The following is a 24,239-nucleotide window of genomic DNA, read 5'->3' as shown; positions in this document are numbered from 1 at the left end:
TCCATATGAATTTTAGAATAGTTGTTATCTAATTATGTGATGATTTTGGTAGTTTGACATGAATGTCATTGAATGTGTAAATTACTTTGGGCAATTTGGCCATTTTAACGATACTGATTTTTCCAACTCATGAGCTATCTTCCAACTCACGATAGTATATGGAATAATTTTATATTCTATTTCAAATAATTCTAATATTTGAAATAATTATATTAATATTTCTAGTCTCTGTTACTTTTGCTGATTTTCATACATGAAGTCTTGTTTGTTGGTAAACAGGAGCTGCCTATTAACCTTGGAATATGATCTGTGGGAAGCCTTTGAGGCTAGGGTCAGTTTCTTCCAAGATGCTTTTCTAGCTTGAATTTTAACTGGAACTTCACATGAGTGCTGACTATGTTAATTCTCAGAGAAGATATTTTTCTTCCACACAGGGACAAGTCAACAGAGGAAATTTTTCTTGCTGTACATTTCCATGTAATGGAATTTATTTGTAAGAGTGAGGGTAGATTTGGGGAGTTGAACTTACATGAATGTGCATATGTAATGAGGGACGCTAGTGCAACCCATTAGGCTTTCCTACTTTCCCACCCTAAAACATACTGTGCATCTTTAGAATGAACCATTCGAGTTTTACTAAATTGTGTTATTTCAGAATTCCTGTTTTTACTTTGTTTTGGCAGTGTGCTGATTTTTATTTTCTTGCTTACTCAAAAGTGACTTGTAAAGGGCACAATTTTATATTTCACCCAGCTTAATGAAAAATAATCCCATACTTTTAAATTTGTGCAATCCCTATTAGACCTTAGTTTTCTCAACTAAAATAATTTAGAAGTATTTCTATGCTAACACACAGATTTGGAGAAAAAAACTCTGAGCTATATCATGTAGCATTACTCTTCATTTAAAGTATTTCATAATATATTATGAACCTTGTCATAGTGTGTGCATACATTTATTAGTTTTTTTTCTTATCATTTTTGGGTTATCTTGTAGAAAAGGACTTCCATTCTCTGAGACTATAATGTTACCTCTATTTTCTTAGAGTACTTTTATGACCCTGCTGTATTTTGTTGTTTCTGAGTTTTTAAAAATTTGGCAGAAATTAATAGCATTAAGAATAGCTGGAATTGGAGGTGAGCTACTGGGAGATTGAGGTAGGAGGATTGCTTGAAGCCAGGAGGTCGAGACTGCAGTGACCTGTGTTGGTGCCACTGCACTCCAGCTTGAGTGACAGAGCAAGATTCTGTCTCAAAAAAATAAAACAAAAACCCAAAAAACGGTAGACTTCTTTTTTACTTCACTGATAGCATTTATTCTACCTATTTTAAAATTATTTGCCTATTCTGCTAAATAATGGTTTTGCTTTCTAATTTTTATATACACAGCTTTCATCTAAATCCATCAACTGAGGTAGGCTTCCACTCCAACTATTATTTTTGAGAATCATAAGAAAATGTGAACTAACAAACCAAAAATTATACTGGGTATGAAAAATATTAGCTAATTAAACTTCCTAACCAGTGGTGTGTAGCTGTAGCAGTGCTAGCAAACTAATACAAGAACTAATAATAACAAAAGTTTATTTTCTTACAGTTCTGATGGCTAGATGTCCAAAATCAGGGTTTGCCAGGTCTGTTTTTTCTTGAAGTTTTTATGGCCACCATCTTGTATTCTCATATAGCTTTTTCTCTGCATATGGGCTTTCCTGGTGTCACTTCCTCTTCTTGGAAGGACACTAGTCATAATGGATTAGAGACCCACCCTTGAACTACTTTAAGCTTAATTATCTCTAAAGGCCCTATCTTCAAATACAGACAGGCTTCATATACAAATTTTAGGGGAGCACAATTCAATTCATAACACTGATTTTTAAAACAGATTATTTAAAGTTTATGTTTAAAGTTTTAAAGGATGCATAAAGTTAATCGGTTCATAAGTCAACTGAAAAAAAAATTTGTAATACATATCACAGGAAAAAGGCTTAAATTACCTAAAATGCCATAACAGTTACAAGTCAAGAAGATAAATGGCCAAATAGAAAATGAAATGATTTGTACCCTGCCCCAGAAAATGTCTGAGGGTAAATGCTACATGATTAAGCAATTTTAGGGTGCTTCATACTAGAGACATAAGGACAACGAATTCAATGCAACTTTTTTTTTTGTAATAGCAGAATTAGAACAATGCAAGTTTGACTCATGAACTTTAATTTTTGCACATTTAAAAATATTTTATATATCTTTTAAAATATTCATGTATTTTCCACTTTTAGAAACTATATCAACTTTGATAACATATGAGTGTAAAGTTTTGCTGCCAGTATTAGAAACATGATTCTTCCAATGGAAACCAGAAGCCTGACTGGTTTTAACATTCTCTTTAAAAACTTTATAGGTCTGCTAGTTATATGTTATTTCCTCAACATTCTATTATTTAGTTTTTTGAAATGTATACAAACACATATGTAGAATTTCTACTTATGCTCAACATTAGTGTACAATCATGTGTTTCCTTTTTGTTTTTCCCCAAGTTCTATAGACGGTTTTCCATCAGTTGACTATAACATGACATTCTGTCAATTGACAATTGACTGTAATTTTTTTGTGGAATGCAGTGAACATTTGCTATGTGTCTCCTGTTCCATAAGAACAATTGTATTTACAGGATATAAACCATTTATTTTCACCAAATAAGTATAGGTATAGCTATAGGTGTGGGTATAGGTATAGAAATATGTATAGGTATAAATAACCTCATGTCAGAGATATTATACTAGTTTATACTTTCACGAGTAGGGTGTTATATTTCCCATTGTTCTGCAAACTATTCAATTCATTTACTGACTTTTATTAACAGTTGTATTGAGATATAATTTACATGCTTTAAAATTTACAGTTTCAGTCTACAACTCAATGATTGCTACACCTGTAATCCCAGCTCTTTAGGAGGCCAAGGTATATTACTTGAGCCCAGGAGTTTGAGGCCAGCCAGGGAAACAGAGAGAGACATCATCTCTACAAAAAAAATAAATTAATTAATTAAAATTAAAAAATAAAAAATAATAAAAAAGAAAAGAAAAGAAAATGGTACCAGTACCATGCTGTTTTCGTTACTGTAGCCTTGTAGTATAGTTTGAAGTCAGGTAGTGTGACACCTCCAGCTTTGTTCTTTTGGCTTAGGATTGACTTGGCAATGCGGGCTCTTTTTTGGTTCCATATGAACTTTAAAGTAGTTTTTTCCAATTCTGTGAAGAAAGTCATTGGTAGCTTGATGGAGATGGCATTGAATCTATAAGTTACCTTGGGCAGTATGGCCATTTTCACAATATTGATTCTTCCTACCCATGAGCATGGAATGTTCTTCCATTTGTTTGTATCCTCTTTTATTTCATTGAGCAGTGGTTTGTAGTTCTTGAAGAGGTCCTTCACATCCCTTGTAAGTTGGATTCCTAGGTATTTTATTTTCTTTGAAGCAATTGTGAATGGGAGTTCACTCATGATTTGGCTCTCTGTTTGTCTGTTATTGGTGTATAAGAATGCTTGTGATTTTTGCACATTGATTTTGTATCCTGAGACTTTGCTGAAGTTGCCTATCAGCTTAAGGAGATTTTGGGCTGAGATGATGGGGTTTTCTAGATATACAATCATGTCATCTGCAAACAGGGACAATTTGACTTCCTCTTTTCCTAATTGAATACCCTTTATTTCCTACTCCTGCCTGATTTCCCTGGCCAGAACTTCAAACACTATGTTGAATAGGAGTGGTGAGAGAGGGCATCCCTGTCTTGTGCCAGTTTTCAAAGGGAATGCTTCCAGTTTTTGCCCATTCAGTATGATATTGGCTGTGGGTCTGTCATAGATAGCTCTTATTATTTTGAGATACATCCCATCAATACCTAATTTATTGAGAGTTTTTAGCATGAAGAGTTGTTGAATTTTGTCAGAGGCCTTTTCTGCATCTATTGAGATAATCATGTGGTTTTTGTCTTTGGTTCAGTTTATATGCTGGATTACGTTTATTGATTTTCGTATGTTGAACCAGCCTTGTGTCCCAGGGATGAAGCCCACTTGATCATGGTGGATAAGCTTTTTGATGTGCTGTTGGATTTGGTTTGCCAGTATTTTATTGAGGATTTTTGCCTCGATGTTCATCAGGGTTTTTGGTCTAAAATTCTCTTTTTTTGTTGTGTCTCTGTCAGGCTTTGGTATCAGGATGATGCTGGACTCAAAAAATGATTTAAGGAGGATTCCCTCTTTTTCTATTGATTGGAATAGTTTCAGAAGGAATGGTACCAGCTCCTCCTTGTATTTCTAGTAGAATTCAGCTGTGAATCCATCTGTTCCTGGACTTTTTTTGGTTGGTAAGCTATTGATTATTGCCCCAATTTCAGAGCCTGTTATTGCTCTATTCAGAGATTCAATGTCTTCCTGGTTTAGTCTTGGGAGGGTGTATGTGTCCAGGAATTTACCCATTTCTTCTAGATTTTCTAGTTTATTTGCATAGAGGTGTTTATAGTATTCTCTGATGGTAGTTTGTATTTCTGTGGGATCGGTGATGATATCCCCTTTATCATTTTTTATTGCATCTATTTGATTCTTCTCTCTTTTATTCTTTATTAGTCTTGCTAGTGGTCTATCAATTTTGTTGATCCTTTCAAAAAACCAGCTCCTGGATTCATTGATTTTTTGAAAGGTTTTTTGTGTCTCTATTTCCTTCAGTTCTGCTCTGATCTTAGTTATTTCTTGCCTTCTGCTAGCTTTTGAATGTGTTATGCTCTTGCTTCTCTAGTTCTTTTAATTGTGATGTTAGGGTGTCAATTTTAGATCTTTCCTGCTTTCTCCTGTGGGCATTTAGTGCTATAAATTTTCCTCTACACACTGCTTTGAATGTGTCCCAGAGATTCTGGTATGTTGTGTCTTTGTTCTCGTTGGTTTCAAAGAATATCTTTATTTCTGCCTTCATTTCGTTATGTACCCAGTAGTCATTCACGAGCAGGTTGTTCAGTTTCCATGTAGTTGAGCGGTTTTGAGTGAGTTTCTTAATCCTGAATTCTAATTTGATTGCTCTGTGGTCTGAGAGACAGTTTGTTATAATTTCTGTTCTTTTACATTTGCTGAGGAGTGCTTTACTTCCAACTATGTGGTCAATTTTGGAATATATGCGGTGTGGTGCTGAGAAGAATGTATATTCTGTTGATTTGAGGTGGAGAGTTCTGTAGATGTGTATTAGGTCCACTTGGTGCAGAGCTGAGTTCAATTTCTGGATATCCTTCTTAACTTTCTGTCTCGTTGATCTGTCTAATGTTGACAGTGGGGTGTTAAAGTCTCTCATTATTATTGCGTGGGAGTCTAAGTCTCTTTCTAGGTCTCTAAAGATTTGCTTTATGAATCTGGGTGCTCCTGTGTTGGGTGCATATATATTTAGGATAGCTAGCTCTTCTTGTTGCATTGATCCGTTTACCATCATGTAATGGCCTTCTTTGTCTCTTTTGATCTTTGTTGGTTTAAGGTCTGTTTTATCAGAGACTAGGATTGCAACCCCTGCCATTTTTTGTTTTCCATTTGCTTGGTAGATTTTCCTCCATCCCTTTATTTTGAGCCTATGTGTGTCTCTGCACATGAGATGAGTTTCCTGAATACAGCACACTGATGGGTCCTGGCTCTTTATCCAATTTGCCAGTCTGTGTCTTTTAACTGGAGCATTTAGCTCATTTATGTTTAAGGTTAATATTCTTATGTGTGAATTTGATCCTGTCATTATGATGTTAGCTGGTTATTTTGCTCATTAGTTGATGCAGTTTCTTCCTAGCCTTGATGGTCTTTACAATGTGGCATGTTTTTGCAGTGGCTGATACTGGTTGTTCCTTTCCATGTTTAGTGCTTCCTTCAGGAGCTCTTTTAGGGCAGGCCTGGTGGTGACAAAATCTCTCAGCATTTGCTTGTCTGTAAAGTATTTTATTTCTCCTTCACTTATGAAGCTTAGTTTGGCTAGACATGAAATTCTTCATTGAAAATTCTTTTCTTTAAGAATGCTGAATATTGGCCCCCACTCTCTTCTGGCTTGTAGAGTTTTTGCCGAGAGATCAGCTGTTAGTCTGATGGGCTTCCGTTTGTGGGTAACCCGACCTTTCTCTCTGGCTGTCCTTAACATTTTTTCCTTCATTTCAACTTTGGTGAATCTGACAATTATGTGTCTTTGAGTGGCTCTTCTTGAGGAGTATCTTTGTGGCGTTCTTTGTATTTCCTGAATTTGAACGTTGGCCTGCCTTGCTAGATTGGGGAAGTTCTGCTGGATAATATCCTGTAGAGTGTTTTCCAACTTGGTTCCATTTTCCCCATCACTTTCAGGTACACCAATCAGACGTAGATTTGGTCTTTTCACATAGTCCCATGTTTCTTGGAAGCTTTGTTCATTTCTTTTTATGCTTTTTTCTCTAAACTTCTCTTCTCGCTTCATTTCATTCATTTGATCTTCCATCACTGATACCCTTTCTTCCAGTTGACCGAATCAGCTACTGAGGCTTGTGCATTTGTCACATAGTTCTCGTGCCTTGGTTTTCAGCTCCATCAGGTCCTTTAAGCACTTCTCTGCATTGGTTATTCTAGTTAGCCATTCGTCTAATTTTTTTTCAAGGTTTTTAACTTCTTTGCCATGGGTTCAAACTTCCTCCTTTAGCTCAGAGTAGTTTGATCATCTGAAGCCTTCTTCTCTCAGCTCATCAAAGTCATTCTCCGTCCAGTTTTGTCCTGTTGCTGGTGAGGAGCTGCATTCCTTTGGAGGAGGAGAGGTGCTCGATTTTTAGAGTTTCCAGTTTTTCTGCTCTGTTTTTTCCCTATCTTTGTGGTTTTATCTACCTTTGGTCTTTGATGATGGTGACGTACAGATGGGGTTTTGGGTAAGGAGTTGTCCCATCACTGTTTATTGAAAACATTTTTTCCTGCATGCCTGCATCTTTGTCATTCATGAATTTCATTACATAAGTGGTTTTGTTTTTTTCACTATCTTAACTGCTTTCCTTTATATTAGTTCTTGATATCTGATAAACTAATATTCTTTCCTCTTGTATCTCTTCATCTGGTGTACCTTGATTATTTTTGGCTCTTTGCTTTTCCGTATGGATTTTAGAATCACATATAAATTTCTACAACAATTGTAAAGGTTGATGAAACTTGTGATTTTGAAATTTTAATAAGATTTATTTATTTATTCATTTATTTTTTATTTTTTTTTAGATGGAGTCTCTCTCTATCACCCATGCTGGATTGCAGTGGTGTGATCTTGGCTCACTGCAACCTCTTCCTCCCGGGTTCAAGCAATTCTCTGCCTCAGCCTCCGGAGTAGCTGGGATTACCGGCACCTGCCACCATGCCCGGCTAATTTTTTTGTATTTTTAGTAGAGACGGGGTTTCACCCTCTTGGCCACACTGGTCTTGAACTCCTGACCATTAATAAGATTCGTAATTAATCTATAAATCGATTTTAGAGAATGGACATCTTTATGAAGTTTGATCTTCTTATCTGTGAACAAGTTAGCTGTATTTACTTTTCTATTGTGGGTTTTAATACAATTTTGCAATTATAAGCTTGAATAGAGTATGTAACTTTTATAAAAATTATTCCAAGTTTTTCAGTGGAAATTTAGTTTTTAAATTAAATTTTCATCTACTTGTGCACAGAAATTTCAGTTGCTATGTTATAGTTTTGCATTCAGAAAAATTAAAACTTCTCTTGCTCATTCAGAAGATTTATCTGCATATTATTTTGGATTTGTTACATAACATGATATCAGATAGATAGATAGATAGAACTCCTAAATCTTTTTTATTCTAAAAATTGTTTTTCTTGTTTAACTGCAGTAAAGTATTGTTGAATTAAAGTTGTCATTAGTACATACCACTGACTTTTTCTCATCTTGATAAGAATGCTCTTACTATTTTAACATAAAGGTTACATTTGATGAAACTTTTTTGTTTGGAGTGCCTTTGTTGGTGTAAAGAAATTATTTTCTATTTGTAGTTTACTAATAGGATTTCAAGATTATGAACAATTGTTGAGTTTTTATTGCTTGAGATGATAGGATTTTTCTCTTTTTACCTTCTAATAAGGTGAACTTATCTACTTTTCAGTTTTAAGCTACCATTTCATTACTATAATGAGCCCAACTTTTTCATATCTTTTGTTAAAATATTACTAGATTTAGTCAGATAATCATTTTAACTGTAACAGCATCTATTTTTGAGTATGATTGACTTTTAATTTGATTTCTATTTCAATAATATACTTTTTCTTGATTATATTAATTATTCAAGTTGTCTTAGTTTTACTCTACCCTTTAACTTCTCAAGTTGCATGGGTGTGGTGCAGCCCTCCTTTGCCTAAGAGTAAGAGTCTCTGAGGGCCAGACTACTATGAATGCTGCTGCTCCTCTAGACCTGGCCACCCAGTGGGGCTGTCACATCCCAGACTAGTGCTAGGGAATGTCTGCAAGGGATCCAGTGATATGACCTGTCCTCTAGTCTCCCATCAGTGGATACCAGCACCAGCTCTGACAGGGGTGGCAGGGGAGTTACATAGACTTTGTGAGATTCCTTGGTTATTGGCCTTAGCAATGTTGACTTTGTCAAATGCCAGCTGTGGTAGTAACGTACTAGCATGTGGACAAACTCAGGACCTCCTGGTTACCCAAAGTGATTCAGGCAACAGTGATAGCCGAGGTCATGCAGAAGTTTTTTTCCTTCCTAGGGTTGTGTTATTATGCCTGCAGATGCTGTAATGGACTGTCAGTTGGCCTCTAGCCAGGAGGTGGCACTTGCAAAAAGAGCTCCAATTGTAGTGGTAGAAGTGAGTTTTGTGCTTGCTTTATGTTACCCAGGAGAAGTACTCCGGGGGGCGGGGAAGGGCATGGAGCTCCCCACATTCTCTGTCCTTTCTGTTAAGCTACCAGGGCAGGTGCAGGAGCAAGGACATGAGGCTGGGTCAGTCAAGTCTGTGCTCTGGCTCCCCCTATGTAGGCATGACCAGTGGTCACAATGAGGATCAGAGGGAAGCTCTCTGGCTGCAGGGGTAATGTTCCAGGGAGAAGTGCAGCTGCCTCTGCTGCACGGAAGAATCCATGTGGGGAGTATGTGTAGCAGCAGGAAGTAAACCTCACCTGGCTCCTACATGCTTGGCAAGGCAGTTCTCACATTTGCAGTGTTCCACTAGCATCAGGTAACTGGATTCCAGGCACACTCCACTCAAAACTCAAAAATGCCCCAGGTCATAAGCCTTCCCCACTGATATGGTTTAGATCTGTGTCTCTGCCCAAATCTTATGTCAAATTGTAATCCCCAATGTTGGAAGTGGGGCCTGGTTGGAGAGGATTGGATCATGGGGGGTTGGAGAGGATTGGATCATGGGGGTAGAGTATTCATGAAAGGTTTAGCACCATCCTCCCATGGTACTGTTCTTGTGATAGTGAGTAAATTATCACGAGATCTGTTTTTTTTTTTTTAAGTGTATAGCACCTTTGCCCTCACTCTCTCTCTTGCTCCTGCTCCCATCATGCTAAATAATCTGCTGCTCTGTTGCCTTCTGCCATGATTAGATGCTTCCTGAGGCCTTCCCAGAAGCAGAAGCCACTATGCTTCCTGTACAGCCTATGGGACCATAAGCCAATTAAACCTCTTTTTAAAAAAATAAATTACTCAGTTTCAAGTATTTCTTTATAGGAATAAGAGAATGGCCTAACACACCCACTGGGATGGAAACTGTGGCTTTCAGGCCATGATCCTCTGAAGCAGGGGTGTCCATCTCCTGTGCCTGTGGCCATAGCACACTTCCTACTCTTTCCTCAATTCTGGCCAAAGGGAGTTTGACCCCACTCAAGATTGTATTGTGGTTCTCAGTTGGGAGCTTCTCTCAACCTGTGACCACAACCTGAGTTAGTTGACAGACTTCCGCAAGGTCCCTTGTGATATAAGATTAGGAGTGACTTGTCTCTGTTCCTGCTGGAGTCTGCGAGTGCACACAAACCATGTCCAGATGCTGCTCTTTCTCATGTATTTCCCACTGCTCACTAAAGCAGCTCCAGTACTGGGTAGGGTTAAGGCATTTCCCCATGGTCTGGATTGCCAGGTTTCTGAGTGGGTGTATATATCCCAGAGGCAGTTTCCCCCCACTCACACTCTGGGGACTCATGGTTTTTCACCTGGCTCACAGGATAGGCTGCTGCCCACCACTTTTTTCAAAGGATTTATGGTTACTTTTGTTTTTTTTCTGTTAAGTTTCTGTGTTGCTTCTTGTAAACAATTTCACAGTGTGTCTCTCTACTCACTATATTGTCTTTTCAAGTGGGAGAGGCATGCTAACAATGCCTCTGATTTGCTGTCCTGGGGAAAAAACGTTATCTGGCATTTAATTGAAGAGAGAAAATGAATGTTAAATTTGTCAGTAGTTGTAGTTATAGTTTAATTTTGGTTTATTTATTATTGTGAAATTACACTTACACATTACTTCTTTTTCACTAACTAAAAATCCTTCCTCCTTCCTTCCTTTCCCAGGCCCCACTCTACTCCCTCTCTTCTTCCCTTTCTCCTTTTCTCCCTCTCTCTCTCTTCCTCTCTCTCTCTTTCTTTATTTCTACCTCTTTCTTCTCTTTTTCTCACTTTTCCTTGCTTTCCTCTCTCTCTCCCTCCCTGCTTGCCTGCCTTCCTCCCTTCCTCCCTTCCTTCCTTCTTTTCTTCCTTCCTCCTTCCTTTCTTCCATCCTCTTTAATTTCTCCTTCTTCTTAGTATATAAACATGGTAAGTATTCTAGAAGCCCTAATTGAATTTTTTCTTAACAGCTTATCAGGAAATTATTGGTAGTTTTTTTCTCCTCAGCAAACATATAAGCTAATTTCCTCCATCCAACTTTGTTACATTTTCTCCAGGAAGACCCACTACATTATGTGAGACTATGGGGAAAGCTGAAATTTGGTTAATCCGAACATATTGGGATTTTGAATTTCCTCGTCCATACTTACCTAATTTTGAGTTCGTTGGAGGATTGCACTGCAAACCTGCCAAACCTTTACCTAAGGTAGGTCTACAACAGTGGAGGATTTTATGCTCCTCATAATAAAATACTTAATTTTCTTTTAAAGTTTATAGCCTCAATAACAAATAAATGCAGCTGGACATTTCAGTTTGCTACTCCACATCTATTTTCCTTGTGATAGAGTTCTCCTACAAGTGATATTCGGTGTTTTGGACTTTACATTGACAATTTAAAGTGAAGAATAAAATGATTAAAGTTGTGTGTTACAAATATCAGTGTGTCTACACCTTGATAATGGACTTGGCGGGACAGAAAACCAGATCATAGAAATTACGAAGGATACTGCCCTAGTCTTCTTAACAAGCCACATAGCATTATGAACAGTAATATTTACCAAATTTCTTGAGAGATAAAGATGTCTTCATGAAAACTGTTGGGTGAATTCCATTTAACTTGGTGAGTAAGAAGTCATTATTGAAGAAAGACAATGAAAAGAGGCAGGGCTCTTAGGTTTTAATCTTGAGAATTTATTAGACAGTTGTGACATCTACTGTTAGGAAACAATTGGTTAAAAAAAATAAAAACTCTTTTGAGTTGACAATGGTGAGTTTAGTTTCTGACCTATTTACTTTAAGGAACCAAAAGGATTTTTGGTAATTTCTAGAAATCATTTAGGTAGTACGAAGTGTAAATCCAAGCAAAAAGCATTAGAAATAGATTCAGATTCATTAGCATAAAGTAGCTATTGTAAAACTGAGAGATTCAAATGTTGTATTGGTTCTTTATAAATATAGTGTCAGGTTTTATGGCATGAGAAGGAAATTGTATGCTACAATATGAAGTCTTCAGAAAAGAAATGTGGAATATAAGAAATGTTATACACAAAAAGTGTTGAGAAGCAAAATAGAGTACAGGTACACATGGTAGGAACAATGTATTTAACTATCAATAAGGAGTGAGGAAACAGGCTATTATTTACTTGGTTTATACACAAGCAAACGTAATCTTTTTAGAAAGTTGCAGGTTCCTATAAGAGTACTAAATTTCTGTTTATGGTAACAGACATATTTAAGTTTAAAATTTTATTTCAGGATTCTAAAAATTTTATTTCAGGATTTTCTTGCCAGTCAAGTTACGGCTGCAGGCAAGCTCTAGTGAATGTTTATTATAGAAGATAATGTACCAATATCAAAATAAAGACACAGAAATATACATGACATATCCATCGGTCACTGGATAATGACCCACGCCACCCTATTATGTTTTTCCTCCCAAACCCACTTTTTACACAAACACACACATATACGCATACTCTCACAATTTCACAGGGACAAATCAGCCATGTTTTACAATAGCAGACATGCCATTATGTATTCAATCAATATAAATATTGATATAGGCTTTGGGAAATATGAATACCAGTCATGGATTATATTGCTGATGAAATAATTACGCCAATCACTGGGTACACAGAACACAAAAACAACAAGAGGCTGTCAAATGAAAAATCCATATCAGTATGGTAGGTGTGTATGTTTGTGTGTGTATGTGTGTTTGTGTGTGTGTGTGTGTGTGTGTGTATTTTAATGAATTAATATCTGTTTGGAAAATAAATCAAAATGGCAAAGCACCAATTCCTGGGACTTCGGAAATATTCTCCTGACATTAACTAAGCCAAAAAAAGCAATCTATTTTCACTTAAGATATCACCCTCCCCTAATAATTTGGCTAGTCATAAAGTGATACATCAGTGATTCCAGTGTGATCACAACAAGTATTTTCACAGGGAATGCAGGATACATCTGTAGAAAGTAGCATTCATATAGATTATGATGTGAAAGGCCTTAATCTCAGATTTTGCAGTGTCAGATTTGCAAAACTATAAGTAATTACCTAAGGAACTTTATTGGCAGACAAATTTATGTTTTAATTTTGCCTTAAGGCTCAAATTAAGGGCACAGAGATAACATCACACTCATGGCAGCTTATACATCAAGAAGAAAGAGATGTACTGTCTCATAAGCATCATTGTGATTATAGTTGGAGGTGCACTTTGTTATCCTGTTCTAAAATATGTTACAATTAGATGCTATTTTAAACAAATTTTTTCTTAGACCTATTAATCAAAGAAGGCATAAACTTGAGAAAATGATCTTGAATGCTTAACAGGAACTGGTAAATTTATTAATAATTTTGTTAGATATAACTGGCACGCTAACAATTTTAAAAGCCTAGCTCAGTATCCTTTATTGGGCTTCCCTCCAAAAACCGTTTTTATGAGTTTGCAAACAACCCTGTTGATTGGTTAAATTAAGCCTTGGGGGCAACAATTTCAGTTACCATGAGAAGAGTTGTCCCTTATTTAGTGTTCATTTCTGTAATGGTTTTGCTTCCATGCTTGGACTTGTAATCACTGATTACATATTTAAGTTATACATTTCAGAGACATGTTTCCTCTTAAGGAGACTAGATCTGACTGTGCACAGTGGCTCATGCCTGTAATTCCAGCACTTTGGGAGACCGAGGCAGGTGGATCACTGGAGGCCAGGCGCTGGAGACCAGCCTGGCCAACATGGTGAAACCCCATCTCTACTAAAAATACAAAATTCAGCCAGACACGGTGGCATGAGACTATAATCCCAGTTACTCAGGAGACTGAGGTGTGAGAATCACTTGAACCGGGGAGGTGAGGTTGCAGTGAGCAGAGATCATGCCACTGCGCTCCAGCCTGGGTGACAGAGCGAGACTCTGCCAAAAAAAAAAAAAAAACTTCTACATGTCAGAAGACAGCAGTTTCTCTGACATATATCTTAATTTTACCTACTTAAATGTGTAAGTGAACTTATTTTTTCTTATGATGCTACATCTTTGTAATAGAAAATATATTATGTATGCAGGAAATGGAAGAACTCATCCAGAGCTCAGGTAAAGATGGTGTTGTGGTGTTTTCTCTGGGATCAATGGTCAAAAACCTTACAGAAGAAAAGGCCAATCTTATTGCCTCAGCTCTTGCCCAGATTCCACAGAAGGTCAGTACAGCCTGGGATCCTGGTACACAGCTTTTTACTAATGGGAGAGACAGTGCAGCTAGTAATGTTCTTTCCATACGAAAATTGAAACTCATTATACACTGAGTATCACTAGTAACAGTTGTAAGTAACATTGTGTAATATATTAAAATTGTGTACATTAGCACATTGAGTCATTTGCCTACTGAGCCTTGGCATTATTTTAGAAACACATACTTTTTTGAAGTCATTTATTTTTAATGGAATAGAAAGGAAAGCTTTAAGCCCCCACTGACCTTTTACTATTTGAAATTTTTTGTTCTCCACTGACTACTTTCAAAAGTTTTGAAGTTTGTTAGCTCCATGGCCCAGGAAAAGAGAGAGTGTATACACAAAGCAGGGAGAAATTATGCTAAAAATATAATTCAAATGTCTAGGTTTTATTACAACTCTATCAAAGTGTAGTTGGTTTAGAAGTAGAAGCCCAGATTCACTTAGTCTTTCTAAGTTGAATATTCTCTAGCTAAAAACAATTAAAATTCAAATATTATAGTCCAACAACATGCAATTTCTGACTTATGTTATTCAATTAACCTTAATTTTGATCTCTACAATTTTGCATTTCTATTCTTTTTGTACTTCTATTCATGACACATCCTAGGACTCTTTATATTTATGTATCGGTTAAAGCACATAGCACTCCTCATGATTTTTCTCCTCCATGTTGTGATTGATTAAACTGGTCCTGTTTACGTTCTATTTCTTCACTTAAAGTCTAACTTCCAAAAGCTTTTAAGTGATAAATATCAAAACAATAATACTATACTTGATAGACTATTAGTACAAGACTTTACAAAAGGGTACATATAAACAGTCCTACTACGTATCTCAACGTTTGTAAACTACTGCTTATGTAATTCCCATCTTCCAAGTAGCTGGCTAAATGATTTCTAAATAATTCTACCGACTTAAAATGTCTTCATTGTGTTTTTCCTTGCAAAATTAAAGCACCATTTTCCACAGGTTTTATGGAGATACAAAGGAAAGAAACCAGCCACATTAGGAAACAATACTCAGCTCTATGATTGGATACCCCAGAATGATCTTCTTGGTAAGACTGTGGGGAAAGAAAAGCTGTACAGTGGGACAATAGACAAGTTAAGTAACTGTTTAATAGCAAATAAATTCAATACATTTTTAATAATTTAAAATTTTATTTGACACTCAATTTTAAAGCAGATATAATTACATAATTGGCCATTAATTTTATAGACTCATGCTTCCTCTGGCTCACAAAAGAGCATTTTCAGTTAAGATTAATCACACTTCAAGTTTCATTTTCAGTTCAGATATCATCTCCTCAGTAATATATTCCCAGAAAATGCAAATGCTGTTAATTACTGCTTTTCCTGGGATCACAGTTTTCTGACATTCCAATGCCCTATGTGATCTGCTTTTGTAGAAAACGTATCCTTCTTTAGAAAGTTATATTGTAACTTTTTGACCCCTTCTGTCTCTCAAATTCTGCTAATGTGTTATTATTACACACCCACTTCTCACTCCATCCTCAAATTAGGTCATCCCAAAACCAAAGCTTTTATCACTCATGGTGGAACTAATGGGATCTATGAAGCTATTTACCACGGAGTCCCTATGGTGGGAGTTCCCATGTTTGCTGATCAGCCTGATAACATTGCTCATATGAAGGCCAAAGGAGCAGCTGTGGAAGTGAACCTAAACACAATGACAAGTGTGGATTTGCTTAGCGCTTTGAGAACAGTCATTAATGAACCTTCGTAAGTACTAAGGCTCCTAAAGACTTGCCTAACATTAATTATGTTATTTATAATACCAGAAAATGTACATTCTTTTATACTTCTGTAATTACTTTCCAATAACAACCATAACCTGACCAATATAAAAACTATTTTATTTGCCAAACTGCTAAAGTGATTGGCTGAAATCAGAAAAATAAGAAAATCCTAAGACTTCAAATATTGGCTGGGCGCAATGGCTCAAGCCTGTAATCCTAGCACTTTGGGAGGCCTAGGTGGGCGGATCACAAGGTCAGGAGATCGAGACCATCCTGGCTAACACGGTGAAACCCTGTCTCTACTAAAAATACAAAAATTTAGCTGGGTATGGTGGCGGGCGCCTGTAGTCCCAGCTACTCAGGAGGCTGAGGCAGGAGAATGGCATGAACCTGGGAGGCGGAGGTTGCAGTGAGCCAAGATTGTGCCACTGCACTCCAGCCTGGGCGACAGAGCAAGACTCTGTCTCAAAAAAAAAAAAAAAAAAAGACTTCAAATATTATTTCAATATTTTTCAAAATAAAGGATGCTATGATTATATAAATTCTCATTTTTTCTGGATAATCTGCTTAATATTATAAACTAATTAACAAGTATGTACATATTATAAGCTAATCAGTAAATACAAAATTGAAATGATAATATGCTCAGTAATAATCATTCAGAAATAACTATTAACACTGAGTATATACCATTCTATACTTTAATTAGTATATGTATACACACAGAGAAAAGGTATAGGGTAGTGAATAGTTTTTCAAATATTTATTGGTACTGTGTGATATTTTAAATGAAATTTAAGTATAATTTTATCTGATTTAGCTTTTAGATTGAAATGAATCTATAAAATATATTGAGCTATATATATATACATAGCTTAGTATATAATATATGTATGTCTATATATATAGCTTAGTAGATAGTGTGTGTGTATATATATTGTGTCTTATTTTTTTCTCTGAAAGATCTCACCAAAGATAAGAAGTAATATGATATATGTATATGTAATTTTGAGTCTTTATTTTTGATGATGTGTTTTAATTTTAGCTACTTATAGTTGAACTCCTGCTTTGAAATGTATCTCTATTTGATTCCAAATTTGTATTACTTATATTGTAATTTTACTTTACCAATATTTATGTCATTTTTTTCTCACATTTAGTCTGTTTCCTATATTTTAAGGGACTCAGTGTTCACTATTGAATTAGAGATTATTTATTCCAAAATATTTAGGATTTATTTCTTGACTGATTATCTCACATGGAATTTTCTTCCAATAAAGACTTGGATATTGAATTCTCTGAGATAATGTTTAGCAATATTCACGCACTGCTTTGTTATGAGAATGACTTTTATCTGAATACAATATATTTAGCTCTTGCTTTCTTTCCTTCAGACCTGTGGAAATATTACTTATGGCCTTCCAGTTTAAATTGTGCTATATGATTTCTGAGTCCTGCCTGACCATTTTATCTTTTTGCTTTCTTTTCAACTTGGAAAAAGAAATTGTTACTTTTTAAAATTCAGAAACTCAATTATGGTGTATTCTTACAAATTATTTTGTATATTTTTCTTCAATTATACTGTGTCTTTACAACACTGTTAATCTAGGATAAAAAATTATCCAGTTTTTCTTTTCAGAAATTAATTTTTTTGTGTATTATTTCTTTGAATGCTTTTTATTTCCATTTTTTATCTTTACTTCTGGAGCATCAGTTTAGTCTTCCCTATGATAAAATATTTTGGTATGTTTTCCTCTCTTATTTCCTGTCTAATTGTTCTAATCAATTTTTACTATTATTAATTCATTGAGATTGCCTCCAATAGTTCACAAATTAGTAAATTTATTATTTTTACCATGAGCATTGCTTGCTGTTTCTAATTTCTTTATTAATTCTTTCAACCGTCATTTTTAACAACTTATATCATCAGCTCACCTATCTCCTTATCACTTCCTCTTGCTTTGTAAGTCATTTTTGATATATTCATTACCCTCCCGCTATTATTGTATTTTGAATCTCCTCTTCTTTGGACTATATGCCATACCTAAATGCATTTTTAGTTTCTCATTATTTTTCAATATGTGTAAGTGGTTATCAGGCTGTTATTTTTTCTCGGTCTTGGTGTTTGCTCTGAATTTGTGTGGGTGCTTTAAACTTGCTTTATGTTGTATTGGACTTAATTGTTTTCATGTAGAGTCTAAGCTTGAAGAATAGCTTTAATATTTCATTCACTTTTCCTGAAGGCTGAGATTTAGGAAGTAGAGGAGAAGGTAAACTCGGATGGAATTTAGTGCTTTTTCTTAATGGAAGTAACCTGCTTAAAAACATCTATTCAGTGCCCTTTGCCAGGCATTTTAGGCACGAGGGCCAATGTATTCATTTCAAAAAAGAAAGACACTCAACAGTTGGTTTAGATTCATACCAAGACTCAGCCCTGGTTGTCCACTTTTGCTTCCCATCCACATTCCGATTAATTGACTTTTATTAATACGTACATGTTGTATAAGTCCTAATTTTAGAAATCATAATTCATGAGCTAAGTGGTTGGTTAGGAGCTTCAGCAAGGCTCAGTATGATCTTTTTTTGACTTTAATGTCTAGTCGATTAGACTATTACAAAGTTGTTAGTTGCTGACAATTTGGTTCATTTTATTAATTATCAGCGTAAGTACAGTCTGTGATTCTCTTTAACTCTAATGCTTAAAATGATCATTAAATTTTATTATTGACTTGAAAACTGTAAACCAAAAATAAAATTCTAAGCCTCTCACCCAACCGTCCGAATGGACTTCGTCCTCAGCCAGAGATCTTTTAAAATTTATCCTGAGAGTCTGTTTCAGGCCATGATGGGAAGTGAGGGTATACCTCTCTGGCATTAGCATCAACACAGACTTTAAGTCTGATAAGAAACATTTCACAACCTATTCTCTCTGAAGCCTGCTACCTGAAGGCTTCCTCTGCAAATAAGGACTTGGATCTCCACAATCCTTTATCTTAGCCCAGGCATTCCTTCCCTTTGATCCCAGGTCTTTAGAGAAACTCAACCAATTGTCAACCAGAATATGTTTAAATGTACCTATAGCCTGGATGCACCCCCACTTCAAGTTGTCCCACCTTTCTAAACCAAACCAATGTATTTCTTAAATGTATTTGATTAATGTCTTATGCCTTCCTAAAATGTAAAAACCAAGCTGCACCCCAGCCACCTTGGGCACATATACTCAGGACCTCCTGAGGGCTTTATCGTGGGCCATGGTCACTCATATTTTGCTACAAATAAGTATCTTCAAGTATTTTAGATTTGGATTCATTTCATTGACAAAACTATTGATGAAAAAAATAAGAACTATAAATACTGTTAGAAATTTCTAAATAAATGCCTAAAAATTATTTAATGTAAAATACCTTCACTTTAACCCTAAACCAAATACCACCTCTGGGAACACAAAGCATAGTGCAGAGTATATATATGGATGTGTTTGTACTCCATTCTGTTATTCATTAAAGTAATTAATAAACATTAAAAATTACATTTGAATAGATAGACCATTGTAATTTAATTATTCAGAATATTTTAACATATCAGTCATAAAACATTAGTGTATAAAAAACATGAAATAATAAATTTATAAGCATGGTCTTTGTCCCACATCATTTATAGGAAAACATGCTTTCTTCTTATTATTTTTTGATTCACATGTACAAATTTATTTATTTGCCTAAAGTATATTAGGATGATCCATGTGAAATTACTGTCTTGACCCTACCTAAGTTTCAATGCAGTTGAAAGTATGAATATTCTTTTTCACTAGACAGACAGACACACAAACACACACACACACACTCAACACATGTAAACTACTCCTGCTGCTGAATCTAGTGTACCATGTTCTCTTGTAAATGATGACCCTGTTCCCCATTCCCCAGTCCTAACAATGTCCAGCCAACACCAGGACATCTCTACACAAACCATTTACCTTCTCTCATCTTCATGAATCCAGGCTGGAACTTTTATTCCAGACACAAACCAAAATGAAACCTACTAATTTTGGTTTAACAACTAGGGAAACTGCAAGTGAAGACACAGTTTGCCTTTTAAATATGTAGATATCCACCCAATATTGTTTGAGAAGCCATTAGAACTGTTATCTCTGTTACTATCGCTATTGTGATGGCAAGTTGATTAAGAGCTCTAATTCTAGGGAGATGTTTCAATTGAAACATCAAAGTTCATGTACTTGGATATGCCACTTCTTAAATCACCAGAGTATTTTTGTACAGTCTTCATGTTACAGATACAGACACTGTCCTTCTCGTCACAAACATACAGATGTGTGCCACAGAGTAATTATCACAATGCCTACATCTTAGAACTGTAAAATGACTCACTAATGCTGACTGCCAATTTCCTTTGTCTGTCATATGAACTAGCCAAACACTAGAGGGTATGTTTATGTATGTCTTAAATGATTTTTATCCCACAGTATTAGGTTATGTACCATCTTGGTATTGGAACCATCCTGGACAGTATAGTTCACACAGTATCAAAATTATTTTTGGAAAAATTATGCTAAACATATATATTTACAACTGGCTTACTCTACTTTTTTATGTCTACATTTGATCATACTGTGTTAAGCATATATTTCATCCATATCTTCCTTTTTGTAACTCTTAAAATCCTATACAACTAGCAAAGTTCATGCAAGAATTATATTTTCTCAACGTAACTATGGCCTTAAACTTGTATAGCAAAAGTGTATCACATATTTATCTTCAATGAAAATAAAAACAAAAATTATCTAATTTTTGCCTATTTATTTGTCTTCTAGTTATAAAGAGAATGCTATGAGGTTATCAAGAATTCACCATGATCAACCTATAAAGCCCCTGGATCGAGCAGTCTTCTGGATCGAGTTTGTCATGCGCCACAAAGGAGCCAAGCACCTGCGGCCAGCTGCCCACGACCTCAACTGGTTCCAGTACCACTCTTTGGATGTAATTGGGTTCTTGCTGGTCTGTGTGACAACAGCTATATTTTTGGTCATACAATGTTGTTTGTTTTCCTGTCGAAAATTTGGTAAGATAGGAAAGAAGAAAAAAAGAGAATAGGTCAAGAAAAAGAGGAAATATATATATTTTTAAGTTTGGCAAAATCCTGAGTAGTGTAGTCCTATTAATTCCAGCCAAAAGGAGTTTAACAAAAACGCATCTCCCATACTGTTTCCAAATTTTCTATTTTTGTACCTGCGATAAGCCTACTGATAAAGCCTAGATTTTGGCATGATTATTATTAACTTGTGAGTTATAGTCTTCTATTTTTCGTTTGTCTCTCCCTGCTGACTATACCCTCTTCCTTTCACTTTTCTGACACAGGGATACTACCTAATTTTAAATATGTTCTATTCATAGTATCAAATTATTTTATAGTTAACCTTAATTAATGATTAACAATATGCTGAATCCTGGTAATGCATACAGTGTAGATGGAATTTGATAGGTGTAAGGAAGAGTGAAATTCACAAGTTTCCACATACCAAACAAATCAGGGAGCCACCATTAAGAGAGTAGTGTGTTATGAGAAAGGTAATGATATCCTTTTTTAATAAAAACAAACTCTTCTGCTTGCTCAATGTTTCAGGAGTTAGAGAATAAATTTTAAGTGTGACGTGCATCCCTATTAAATGTCTACAAAATTTTCATTAAGCATATCTAGAAAATCACGGCATAACTTGCCTGCCTTTCTTCAACATATATTCTTATATAACCTGTAGTGGAAGATTTGGGTACTGTCTTTAATAAATAAATCAATTGACTCTTTTTTATTTCAAGGAGAAAGTTCTATGTTATATGTTGAAGGTGAACAGATCATATTTAGAGGATATAACAATTAGAAATCTGGAAAATGATTATCACTTTTATAAAATTTTTAGTTAACTGTACAAATAATTACATGAAACATCAATTAATTATGCTTAAAAGTCACTAATGTTCATAATATATAATCACTATTTGTAATCAAAAGTTTAATTTTATGCCAAAAAATAAAAAATGCTTACTTGGAATTTGATATCATTGCATTATTTTTGTCTTTATCTTCCACAAATTTAAATTTATCAATTAATGGTTATGCTATGTATATAAAAGACTAAGAGCTTCACCAAGGATATGGCATAATAAATATTTATCAGTGGAAAGCACTAGTTGAAGGCAAATACTTTTACTTGATTCAGCCTTGCATTAATTTAATAAATATGTTAAAGATTTTGCTTTCTTTACCATTTGTAAATTTAATGACATTTCTAGCTAAAGTGTTAATTTCAATATTTGAAATTGAGAAGATAAATTACATTCGTTGCCTTAGTAACATTTTTGAAATTCTTCTTTCTTTCACTGCTTCTTTTTTCAATTTTATGTTATTTTAAGTTCCAGGATACATGTGCAGGTTCGTTACATAGTAAACGTGTGCCATGGTGGTTTGCTGCACCTATCTGCCCATCACCTGGGCATTAAGCCTAGCATGCATTAGCTACAGGCATATAGCTAGGCATATACTCAATTTTAATAGTATGTAAAATCTAGAAATGTAGCCAAACATAGAGTCAACTGATATTCCACAAGAATGCAAAACTATACAATGGAGAAAAAACAATGTCTTTAACAAATACCAGTGGGCAAACTGGTTATCAATATTCAAAAGAATAAAATTGAATCACTTACCTCAAGCAATATATAAAAATGGACTCAAAATAGATTAAAAAAAAAACCTAACTGTAAGATCAAGAACTATAAAACTCTCAGCAGGAAGAACATGGGTATAGCTTTGTAACCCTGAATTTTGCAAGGTTTTTAGATATGACACCAAAAGCAGAAGCAATCAAATTAAAATTGATAAATTGGACTTCACTGAAATCAAAATTTTTGTACATCCAAGAACACCATCACTAAAGTCTGAAGAGAAACCAGACTTTGGAGGATATAGTTGCAAATTACATACATGGCAAGTGACTTGTGTAAGAAATTTATAAAGAAAGCTTACAGCTCAATGATAAAAAAAAATAACCCAATCCAAAAATGTGCATAAGATCTGAACAGGCATTTCTCTAAGGAATATGTAAATGTCCAATGAGGACAAATGAGCAAATGTAATGTCCAATAAGAACAAATGAAAAAATGCTCTACATCATTAAGTTCAACATTATTACAGGAAAATGTTAGTAAAAACCACAATGAGATACCACTTCATCCTCACTAACATGGCTATTATCAAAAAGATAAGTAACTAAAAGTGTTGGCAAGGATGTGGAGAATTTGGAATCTTCATACTTTGCTTGTGTGTATCAAAAATTATTCAGGCACTTTGAAACAATCTGCCAGTTTATCAAAAGGTTAAACACAGAGTTACAATATGACCCAGCAATTCTACCTCTAGTAATATACCAGAGACAAATGGCAATAGGTCTACACAAAATTAATACGTGCATGTTGATAAACAACATCTTAACCAAAACTGGAAGGAAAATTATAGTTCATTACTGATAAATGAATAAACAATATGTTGTAGAATATTATTTGGCAATAAAAATAATAAAGTCTTGATGCATGTTGTACCATTAATGAAACTTTTTAAAACATTATACTAAGTATAGATGTCAAACAACAAAGATCCTTCATATAACAATATGTCCCTTCATATGAAATGCTCTTAATAGGAAAATTGATAGAGATAAAAAATAGGTTAGTGTTTGCCTGAAATGCAGGGTAAGGAATGGCTAAGGGTACAGTGTTTCTTTTGGTGGGTGATAAAATACTCTAAATCATGTTGTTCCAGTTGTTGAAAAATTCTATGAATATATGATGAACCACTGAATTGTATATTAAAAACTTTTTTTTTGGAAGACAGGGTTTCACTTATCACAAGGCTGGAGTGCAGTATTGCAATCTCCACTCTTTGCAGCCTCAACCTCCTGGGCTCATGTCATCCTCTCACCTCAGCTTCCCAAGTAGCTGGGACTGCATGTGCACACCACCACAGCCAACTAATTGTTCGTTTTGTTTTTGTTTTTGTTTTTGTTTTTGTAGAGATGAGGATTCACTGTGTTGCCCATGTTAATATCAAACCTCTGGGTTTAAGCGACCCACCTTCCTGGGTTTCACAAAGTACTGGGATTACAGACATGAGCCATTGCACCCAGCCATTGAATTGTACACTTTAAATTGATAAATATGTGATTTGTATGTGTAGAAATTTTTTACACACAAAAGTATCTTGAACTGTGACATCAAAGAAATAGTAATTCAGCTGTATAATTACTTTATCTCCAGTTCTGTGTCAAGGGGACTGCAGACCAAGAAGTCTCCATTTGTCACTGTACTTGACACTTCACAAACCTCTTA

The 24,239-nt window shown here is 35.2% G+C and overlaps 1 protein-coding gene across 1 annotated transcript in view; it reads left to right on the top strand.

The window, feature by feature from the left end:
- Positions 1-21,911, top strand: part of LOC134739319 (UDP-glucuronosyltransferase 2A2-like) — a 56,395-nt gene extending 34,484 nt beyond the window's left edge. Inside the window, 5 exon segments of the mRNA XM_063663135.1 lie at positions 10,916-11,064; positions 13,920-14,051; positions 15,054-15,141; positions 15,607-15,826; positions 20,675-21,911. Coding sequence (XP_063519205.1) covers positions 10,916-11,064; positions 13,920-14,051; positions 15,054-15,141; positions 15,607-15,826; positions 20,675-20,954 — 869 coding nt within the window. The 3' untranslated portion in view covers positions 20,955-21,911.
- The last annotated feature ends 2,328 nt before the right edge of the window (positions 21,912-24,239 follow it).

The sequence above is a fragment of the Pongo pygmaeus genome, chromosome 3, assembly GCF_028885625.2.
Source record: "Pongo pygmaeus isolate AG05252 chromosome 3, NHGRI_mPonPyg2-v2.0_pri, whole genome shotgun sequence".
NCBI classification, from domain to species: Eukaryota; Metazoa; Chordata; class Mammalia; order Primates; family Hominidae; genus Pongo; species Pongo pygmaeus.
The sequence above is the reverse complement of the archived record's forward strand: the minus strand, read 5'-3'. Positions and strand labels throughout refer to the sequence as shown.